Here is a 10682-nt window from a genome sequence, read left to right on the forward strand (position 1 = left end):
TTCAAGCAATTCTTCTGCCTCAGCCTCCCAAGTAGCTGGGATTACAGGTGCCCACAACTATGTCGAGCTAATTTTTGTATTTTGAGTGGAGACAGGGTTTCACTGTGTTGGCCAGTTTGGTCTCGAATTCCTGACTTCGTGATCTGCCCGCCTTGGCCTCCCAAAACGCTGGGATTAGAAGCATGAACCACCACGCCTGGCCTGGCTTCTAGGTTTGTTGCTAGCTGTGTGACCTTGGGAAAGCTTAAACTTCAGCTTCTCATCTGCAGAATGAGACGGATAACAGGACAGTCTGGAGCTACGCATTCTAGGCTCAGTGGAGATATCAGCTGGTCATTTTATTCCATGTATTCTCTGCCTTTCTTGTTCCCAGACATCTGCCATAGGACCTCCCCCGATAGTCCAGAGTTGAAGTCTTCATGGCTTTTGTTTTTATTTGAAGTGCCCCCCTCCTCTTTCCATTGAGGGTAGTGGAGTCTGTCCCTTTATTAAGGTCACCTGAGTTCCTTTTTTAGCTGTGCTTGATTGACTTGCAGCATCACTATTTAGTCTTTAATTACCCTTAGATTTTTACTGTGTATTTGGATTGATGTTTCAACTACATGCCTCTTCTGGAGCACTCTTCCTCAGGCTTTTTGAGCTGCCAGCTATCAGAGTTCTTGGCTAGCTGCAACCTCTGTGTTCCCCATCGGACGAGTCTCTTCACAATGATGTCTCAGCACTACTTCTGCTTATGTGAAGGATGATGTGCATTCTCTCTGTTCACAGGCTCTGTCCAGCAGTGTCAGCTCCAGCAAGCTATTCTCCAGCAGTACAGCTCCTCATGAGACCTCCTTTGGAGAAGAGGTGGAGGTGCACAACCTACTTATCATTGACCAACACACCTTTGAAGGTGCACATGAGCTCTTTTGATCATTTTTATCTATGTCCTCTCTAATCCAGGCTCTTCTGGGCTCTTGCACAGTCCAAAGCCTGACAGATTGTGGCAGACCATCCTAGGAGGAGCAGAAAGGAGGGACGGGAACTCTTGTGAGATGGCAGTGAGTCTGGAGGGCTGGACATCCTCTCCTCAGCTTAGCTGGTAGGGGATGGATAATCTGATGAGACAGGGACAGCAGGTGGCACAGGCTTTGTCACTGCCTAAGCTGTAGGCCTTACAGAAATATGGGGTTAGGTGTGTGTGCAGATGTGGGCAACTTATCATCACATAGTTCTGTCTCTACTCCATTTAGTGCTTCATGCTCACCAGTTTCTGCAGAATGAATATGCCCTCAGCCTGGTCTCTTGCAAACTGGGCAAAGACCCCAACACTTACTTCATTGTGGGCACAGCAATGGTGTATCCTGAAGAGGCAGAGCCCAAGCAGGGTCGCATTGTGGTCTTTCAGTATTCGGATGGTAAGTGGGCACAGCCTTCGGTTTCTGAGGGATGTGAAATGCTGAGAAAGTCAGCAGGCCATTGTGAGGTTTTAGAGAGCCTCAGTTAAGCAGTAGAAGAACTTGGGTTTATTGCTGTAGAAAGCTGTTCTCTTCTTTATCTGATTGAATTTTGGAGCATGTGAACAGTACACAGTAAAATTTAGCTTATGTTTCTTTTTTTGCTATTCTTGGAAAGGCTGATAAAAAAAGGAGGGATGGGAGAAGTGAACGCTGGGTAAGGGGATCTAGTGACAACCGGCATGAAAATTAAGAATCCTAGATTTGTTTTCCACTTGGTTGCTCAGGCATTTAGGTGCTCTTTCCAGCTTCAGCACTGTGTTTACTTTTTAATATCTTTTCTCATTCCTCCCACCCAAGATGGCTCTAAAGACTATGAGCCTGGAAATCTCAGATCAGACGGCTGAAATGGGATTTGGTTTCCATCTTGAGAGACAGATCTAGAGTTTCAAGATGAGGGGTAGATCCTAGATACCAACTGGATTTCTCTGCACATTATCTTAGGGCTCATACTTTAGGTGGTGGTTAACCCCACTTAGATACTGAGTCTGATTTTTTTTTTTAGATGAGTAGTTTTAGGGGGCAGGAATTAGTACCAGAGGGGCAACCAGAGGATTCTTTTGACGAGGTAAAGTATGGACTCATAGATAAGAGACTCAAGCATATCTTTCTGCCCCCAGGAAAACTACAGACTGTGGCTGAAAAGGAAGTGAAAGGGGCCGTGTACTCTATGGTGGAATTTAACGGGAAGCTGTTAGCCAGCATCAATAGCACGGTGAGGCCTAGACCACTTGGTACTTACTTTAGGCTGCCCATCATTGTTTGCAGAATGTGTCAACCTCTGTCATGTCTGGGACCGCATGTTCGTCAGATTTTGAGGGTAACAAAGTAGTGGGTGTGGAGGATAGAGCCCTAAGTTGGGAATCTGGGAAACTGAGGTTGAACCAGGCATTGGACAAGGTTACATGGAACCCCATGTGTTTCAGATCCTGAGTGCTGTGGGACTTGAGAAACAAATCAGAGCTCTGGGCCCTGCGCGTAGGGTGTTCCATGCCAAGAGAAAGAAAGCCAAATCAGAATATCCTAAGTACATCCCTGAAAGATAGTCCTTTGAAATATTCCACTGTTTCTGCCATGACCCTACCTCCTCCCTTGCTAAAAAGTTTTTTTTCCGGTCTTTATTGAGGTATAATTGACAAAAATTTTGTATATCGAAAATGTACAACTTGATTTTTTGGGGGTAGTTGGGAGATAGCAGTAAACAAAATGGACAGTGAGCTGCCCTTTTGGAGTTTATGAGCAAATAAAGTACATAGTATGTGAAGTGGTGAGAAATAAAAGGGGCACAAGGCTGGAGGAATGCCAGGAAGAACATAGCAGTAGAGTTTGCTATTTCATATCACATGGTCAGGAGGGTCATGTGGGTACACAGTGGCATTTAGGTATATTCCAAAATGAAGGGAGGTAAGAACCCTACCTGTGCTTGGGGAAGACAAATGCAGTGGGTGGGAGGCCAGAGGTGAGAGTGGGTAGACCTGATGTCTGCAGGGACTGAGCTGATGGTCTGGTGGGAGTCGAGTCCAGTGGACAACCAGGGGCCAGAATGTTCAGAGCCTGGTAGGCCATGTCAGGGTTTTATGTAGAGCATGATGGAAACCTCTGGAAGGTTTGAGCAAGGGTTTGAGTCAGTTAGGGGAGGCTCTTAGTAACCCAGGTGCAGTGGGTGGTTGCTGGGACCAGGCAGTGATAGAGGAGAGGAAGAAGAGTAGTCATATTTTGCTTACATTATGAGGGTAGGATTGAAGGACTTTGGTGATAGATTGAAAATGAGATGTGAGAGACAGAGGAATAAAAGGTCAGGGGGTTTGGCTTTGCCATTTACTGATGGGAGAGATAATGGGTGCAGCAGGTTTGGAGTAGAAGCCAGAGGTTTGTTCTGGATATACTCAGTTTCAGTAGTTATCTAAGTGGAGATGTTCACTAGGTAACAATGAGAGAGTTATAGAATCCAGGGAAGAGATTGGCTGGAGATGCTAGCATGGCAGTTAAAGCTAAAAATCTGGGTGACCTCACCTAGGACCACCCATCTGCTGAGAGCCCATTGAGAAGGGATTTGAAGACAGCCCTGGAGCTGTCCAGCATTTCAAAGATAGGGTGAAGATCCAGCCAAACAAAAAGGGTGACTTGTGAAGTAGGAGGAGAACTGAGAGAGTAGTGTTTTGGAATTCATAGAGAAAAAGTATTTGAAGCAGGAGGGAATTGGTAAACTGTAAGTGTTGCCAGTAGGTCAGGTAACATAAACACTTGGTCATTGGTTTAATAACATGGAAGTTGGTGGTAAACTTGATCAGAGCTCTTGGTTGAGTGATGGGGCTGGAAACCTGATTGCAGTTGGCTCAACTGAGACTAGGAGGAAAGGAAGCTGGTACAGAAAACCCCTCAGGGCGTTTTGTAGTAAAGGAGAGAATGATGGGTACAGTGAAATTGCAGGATAAGGATTTTCTCTTTTTAATTTTTCAAGCTGGGAAATACTGCTGCATGTTTTCTGTGCTCATGGGACTGATGTTAAAAAGAGAATTGCTGCTGGGCGCGGTGGCTCACGCCTGTAATCCCAGCACTTTGGGAGGCCGAGGCGGGTGGATCACGAGGTCAAGAGATCGAGACCATCCTGGTCAACATGGTAAAACCCTGCCTCTACTAAAAATACAAAAAATTAGCTGGGCATGGTGGCGCGTGCCTGTAATCCCAGCTACTCAGGAGGTTGAGGCACTAGAATTGCCTGAACCCAGGAGGCGGAGGTTGCGGTGAGCCGAGATCGCACCATTGCACTCCAGCCTGGGTAAGAAGAGCGAAACGCTGTCTCAAAAAAAAAAAAAAAAAAGTGAATTGCTTGGAGAGCCATTGTTCTTGGCCAGGTAGAAAGGAGGTGGTATCTCCCAGTGGCAGAGAAGGGAACAGACGTGAAAGTTCATGGAAATGCCATTTTGGCTGTATCCCTGTTTTCTGTGAAATTTCTGAGAGAGAAGATGGGAAGAAGATATTGGCAATTTGAGTAGAGTGGAAAAAGGATGAATTCATTGTTTTAGGACCAAAAGCCTGAGTGGAATAGGAAAACGCATGATTCCTGAGTGATTTAAGAACCCCCTTTCAGTTAGTAGTCTTGAATTTAAAACAACAGTCATCCTGTTAGTTGGTTTTCCTTACCGGTAGCGGAAGATGTAAATTTAATCCAAGTCAAGTTTTGTTGGGTGAGCATGAGAAAGGGGAGAAGGGTCAGGGCATTGAGAATCTGCAAGACAGTGATTATGTGATTATGGTGGTGGACTCTGGACACCTGAGAAGAGGCAGAGCAGAGGACGTGAGATTCAGGAAGAGTGCAGTTACTTGTAATGCCAGCCTTTAACAGATGGTCATAAGAATGGACAAAGTAAGTGGGAAAGAAGGGGTCAGAAAAGCTAAGAGGTGAGGGTCCTAAAAGGACCTTTTCCGTGAGTATTATAGTTATCAAGACTTATAAGAGGTTATGTGGGAGAGTGTGATGGGTGGGATGGGAATTCAGGTGACTGCTTTGATGGATGATGGTGGTTGTGTGTCCTGGTGGTGTGAGCTTCAAAACTGTGGTGTTTTGGGGGAGGGAGTGGCAAGTCTGAAAGAGCAGAGGAGGAGTGTGGGAGACTGCTCTCTCCTGTTCCAGTGCTAGGAGAGACAGTGGAAGAGAAAACAGACAAGAGGGCCACAGGACCCTTATGAAAGAGCTACGGATGTCAGTTAGAATGAGAAGGTGAAGGGTTTGCCCAGAGAAGAGGCTGCCCATGATTAATGACTGTGTTCCAGAGGGTGCAGTGAGTAGGCACAGGGATCAGGAGGGTGGAGGGTAGCATTTGATGTCAGGTAAGGACATATCTATTGTGTTGCTGGCCAATAGAAATATGAGTGATGTATGTCATTGTAAATTTCTAGTAGCCACACATGCAAAAAGGAGCAGGTGAGATGAATAAGGTTTTTTTTTTTTAATATCTAAAGTATTAGCATTTCCACATGTAATCAGTATAAAAAACATTATTAAGATGTTTTACATTTTTTCATACTGATATTTGTTGTATATTTTACGCTCAGAACACATCTTAACTTTGACTAGGCACATTTCAAGTGTTTCACAGCCAGGTGTGGCTAGTGACTACTGTATTGGACAGTGGAAGTCTATAAGCTTTTGGGAAGAGAATTGGAGTCTTGAGCTTTTGGTGGTGTCTGGCCTTGGGCTTGACTCTCTCCAAGGTGACGGGAAGGTTGAGAGCATGGAGACAGAGTGGAACATGTGAAGCTCTGAGGCACTCCTTCTGGTGTGGAGGCCCAGCAAGGTGGGCTTACCTGAAGATGGGGTACTCTGGAAGTACCTTTTACCCTGTGATAGAGGTGTGGTAACCATTGTAATTATTTATTTTTTTCTTTTCTTTTTGGGCTGGAGTGCAGTAGTGCGATCTTGGTGCACTGCATCCTCCGCCTCCCGGGTTCAAGTGATTTTCCTGCCTCAGCCTCCTGAGTAGCTGAGATTACAGGCGTCCGCCATCATGCCCAGCTAATTTTTTGCATTTTTAGTAGAGATGGGGTTTCACCATGTTGACCAGGCTGGTCTCCAACTCCTGACCTCATGATTCGCCTACCTCGGCCTCCCAAAGTGCTGGGATTACAGGTGAGAGCCACCATGCCCAGCCTGTTTTTTTTTCTTTTTGAGACAGAGTCTTGCTCTGTGGCCAGGCTGGAGTGCAGTGGCTCCATCTTGGCTCACTGCAACCTCTGACTCCCTGGTTCAAGCGATTCTCCTGCCTCAGCCCTCTGAGTAGCTGGGATTACAGGCATGTGCCATATGCCCAGCCAATCTCATGTTGGTCAGGCTGGTCTTAAACTCCTGACCTCAGATGATCCACCTGCCTTGGCCTCCCAAAGTGCTGGGATTACAGGCGTGAGTCACTGTACCCGGCCAAACATTGTAATGACTACAAATGGCTTTTGGAATATATTCCTGTGTAGCTAGGGTTCTTTGGACGCATTTTGAGAAATCGTGGCTTAATTAATATGTTCTGCCCAGGAGTTCTAGCTATGCAGAGGCCATGGGGATTATCTGGATCCTGAAGGATCTACCAGGGAAGGCTTATCAGCTCAGACAGGTTAAGTTTGTCTTCTTTAGCTCTGGGCTGTGCCAAGTTTCTCTCCATTTGTCTACTGATAATAAAGCACCTTCATTCTTTTTTTTTTTTTTTTTTTTGAGTTGGAGTTTTGCTCTTGTTGCTCAGGCTGGAATGCAGTGATGTAATCTCAGCTAACTTCAACCTCCACCTCCCGGGTTCAAACGATTCTTTCTAGTAGCTGGGATTACAGGAGGATGCCATGATGCCCAGCTAATTTTTGTGTTTTTTTATTTTATTATTATTATTATTTTTTTTGAGATGGAGTTTCACTCTTGTTACCCAGGCTGGAGTGCAATGGCGTGATCTCAGCTCACCGCAATCTCCGCCTCCTGGGTTCAGGCAATTCTCGTGCCTCAACCTCCTGAGTAGCTGGGATTACAGGCACGCGCCACCATGCCCAGCTAATTTTTTGTATTTTTAGTAGAGGCGGGGTTTCACCATGTTGACCAGGATGGTCTCGATCTCTTGACCTCGTGATCCACCTGCCTCGGCCTCCCAAAGTGCTGGGATTACAGGCTTGAGCCACCGCGCCCGGCTAATTTTTGTGTTTTTATGGAGACGGGGTTTTGCCATGTTGGTCAAGGCTGGTTTCGAACTCCTGACCTCAGGTGATCCACCTGCCTTGGCCTCCCAAAGTGTTGGGATTACAGGCATGAGCCTCACGCCACCTCGCCCAGCAGCATCTTCATTCTTTTGGAGATGTGGTTGTAATTGAAAGCGCTATGCTGGAGACAGAAGAAAGCAGAGTTTCTTTTTCCCTCCTGGGGGTTGTTAGAGGGTGGCCACAGAATCAGGTTCTTTAGGTTCCTTTAGTTATTTGACAGTGTTTCTGTTGGGCTTTTCTTTTCTTTTTTTGAGACAGAGCCTCATTGTGTCACCCAGGCTGGGATGCAGTGGCATGATCTTGGCTCACTCTAACTTTTGCCTCCTAGGTTCTTGAAATTCTTGTGCCTCAGCCTCCTGAGTAGCTGGGATTACAAGTATGGGCCACCAAACCTGGCTAATTTTTGTATTTTTAGTAGAGATGGGGTTTTGCCATGTTGGTCAGGCTTGTCTGGAGCTCCTGGCCTCCAGTGATCCACCTGCCTTGACCTACCAAAGTGTTGGGATAACAGGCGTGAGCTACCACACCCAGCCTCTATTGGACTTCTGTTCGTTTTCTCTACTCATTGGGTTCACATCAGAGAAAGGTATGAGGCTTTTTTTGTTTTGTTTTTTGGAGACAGGGTCTCACTCTGTTGCCTAGGCTGGAGTGCAGTTGTGCGATCTCAGCTTACTGCAACCTTAGCCTCCCAGGTAGCTGGGATTATAGGTGCATGCCATCACTGCCTGGCTAATTTTTGTATTTTTAGTAGAGACAAGGTTTCACCACATTGGCCAAGCTGGTCTTGAACTCCTGACCTCAGTGATCCACCCCCTTCAGCATCCCAAAATGCTGGGATTACAGGTGTGAGCCACCACGTCTGGCCCGGTATGAGTTTTGAGAAGGGTTCAGAAAAGGTGGTTTGTTGGGAGGTGATCTTGCTTCTTTTTGATCAGGAAGTTGGAGACTGATTTCTTTCCACAGACACTTCTGCAGGTCAGTTACCAAACTGCAGAAGTCACAAGAAGATCTATAGTATTATACCCACGTTACTGTTTCCTTTACGTCGACTCATTTTTTTTATGTAAAGGAAAACTTGGGAAGTTTTGTATTCCTAGTTTGGTGTGTTCATTGTGTTTTCATATTTCATAAATAATAGCAAAATAATAAATGTTCAGTACCTCATAAAACCATTTCTGTTCCCGCATTACACTTTGAGAAGTGGTGCTGCAGATGGAGGATGGAGGAGTTGGGGGGCAGTCATTCTGAGAGAGCTCTGGCCCCTTTGGCTGAGAGAGACAATATGCCTTTCCCAGGTGCGGCTCTATGAGTGGACAACAGAGAAGGAGCTGCGCACTGAGTGCAACCACTACAACAACATCATGGCGCTCTACCTGAAGACCAAGGGCGACTTCATCCTGGTGGGCGACCTCATGCGCTCAGTGCTGCTGCTCGCCTATAAGCCCATGGAAGGAAACTTTGAAGAGGTGATGGTGGGGACGGAATGCTAGCAGACTTCTTGCTTGAGCCACAGCTCCTGCAAGTGTCTCTGGTGGGGAAAGATAATCCAGCCCAGTATGAGGGGCAGAAATGTTTTCCCTGGAACAGACATTCTACATTGATGAAGTATTTTTAGAGACTCCCAACTCAAACTCTGAGTAGGCTCCATCTCTGGGGCAATTGGCAACCAAAAGGGCTACCTTGGCAGAGAGGTCAAGGGAGAATCCCTCTGGGTGACACTTGTTAAACACAGGGCTACATGTTCTGCAGGGTGGGGCCTTGCTCCTGAATAAAGGAAACACAAGTCCCAGAACTGAATTCCACACAAACTGCTGATTGTGTTTTCTTGTTTCACCTTGTCTGTTTTAAGATTGCTCGAGACTTCAATCCCAACTGGATGAGTGCTGTGGAAATCTTGGATGATGACAATTTTCTGGGGGCCGAAAATGCCTTTAACTTGTTTGTGTGTCAAAAGGACAGGTGAGTAGTGGCCAGCTCTGGGAGTGGTGGGGAGAGATGGGAGCTCCTGAGTCTCCGGTGGATGCAAGCATTGGGTTCTATGTCAGATTCAGGTGGTTCTCTTTACAGAGACAGAACTTTGCTCATGAGAGAATAAAAGGTCCCAGAAATCCACCTCTTTAGACTGGCTTCCCTACTGTGGAGTATGTCAGCTCCCAGGGAAGTTCAGCACTGTGTCCACTGCACATGGTCCTGTCTCAGGGCCTGTGTGGAAACAGGAGGTTTAGGAAGTGACTTTCTCACCACTTTTCAGCGCTGCCACCACTGACGAGGAGCGGCAGCACCTCCAGGAGGTTGGTCTTTTCCACCTGGGCGAGTTTGTCAATGTCTTTTGCCATGGCTCTCTGGTAATGCAGAATCTGGGTGAGACTTCCACCCCCACACAAGGCTCGGTGCTCTTCGGCACGGTCAACGGCATGATAGGTAAGGTCAACCCCTGCAGGGCACACCCCCACACAGGCCTCCTTCCTGAAACCACCATTCTGAGGGACTGGGGAAAGCAACTGGACAAGACCTAGGCATTTAGTAGAGGAGGCTGCAGCACATTAGCCCTCCCCATGCTGCTCACCTGGGCTGCCCTTTATGTAGACGATACATGCTGTGGGGTTGAGCTCTCTGCAGCTCACTGCCTCCTTCACTTCTTCAGGGCTGGTTACCTCACTGTCAGAGAGCTGGTACAACCTCCTGTTGGACATGCAGAATCGACTCAATAAAGTCATCAAAAGTGTGGGCAAGATTGAGCACTCCTTATATCCTTTTCAGAGCCATCTGCTTGCTTGAAAGCACATCCTGGCATATGTGGCACACATAGTCACATTACCCGGAAGCTGTTAATGTGTCTGGGTTAGGTTCCTATACGGAATAGATTTTTTGTTTTGTTTTGTTTTTGACTTTTTCACGTGGAAAATTTCAAACACACACAATAGAGAGAATAGTATACTGACTCCCAAAGAAAGTACTTTATCACCCAGCTTTTGCTGGTCCATCTTGGAAATGTACATTTGTATTCCTGAAATGTGTCCACCTCTGGCCTTCTTGCTGTAGAACACCAAATGTAAGTTTAGATTACAAAACAGGCGCACATCCTTTCAGGGATCTTGTTGAGGGCAGCAGTGTCTGAGACTAGAGAGACTACCAGAAGAAGGTGAAAGGTGAAGAAGTGGAAAATGCCGAAGCTCAAGAGTCAACCACCCTGGGACCCTCAGAACCCAAGTGCTATTGGAAATTTGTTTAGTAAAGAGATATAAAGGGCTCTCCCCGCCCCTGCTGGAGGTGGGAGGAGCTCCTGCCTGTGACTCTGGCAGCCAAGGAGGGCTGATGGGGTGATTTCTGTTTTTTGGCTGACTAGCAAGACTTCACAGTCCTGTCTCACCGAGTCTCAGTTTATTTATTTACAGAGCTGCTGCTTTTCTTCACCTTTTTTTTTTTTTTTTTTTTTTTTTTTTTTTTTTTTTTTTT

At 46.4% G+C, this 10682-nt stretch overlaps 1 protein-coding gene across 3 annotated transcripts in view; it reads left to right on the plus strand.

Annotated features, from left to right (window-relative positions):
• DDB1 (damage specific DNA binding protein 1) overlaps positions 1-10682 on the plus strand; it is a 33972-nt gene that overhangs the window by 21234 nt on the left and 2056 nt on the right. For all 3 annotated transcript variants that reach the window (XM_017519854.2, XM_037735327.1, XM_037735326.1), the window contains exons 19-25: positions 769-892; positions 1233-1397; positions 2117-2211; positions 8522-8692; positions 9076-9185; positions 9478-9647; positions 9871-9973. In XM_017519854.2, the coding sequence (XP_017375343.1) occupies positions 769-892; positions 1233-1397; positions 2117-2211; positions 8522-8692; positions 9076-9185; positions 9478-9647; positions 9871-9973 (938 nt within the window). The remainder of the gene's footprint in view (positions 1-768; positions 893-1232; positions 1398-2116; positions 2212-8521; positions 8693-9075; positions 9186-9477; positions 9648-9870; positions 9974-10682) is intronic.

This window comes from Cebus imitator, unplaced genomic scaffold, assembly GCF_001604975.1.
Source record: "Cebus imitator isolate Cc_AM_T3 unplaced genomic scaffold, Cebus_imitator-1.0 Scaffold779, whole genome shotgun sequence".
In the NCBI taxonomy this organism is placed as follows: domain Eukaryota; kingdom Metazoa; phylum Chordata; class Mammalia; order Primates; family Cebidae; genus Cebus; species Cebus imitator.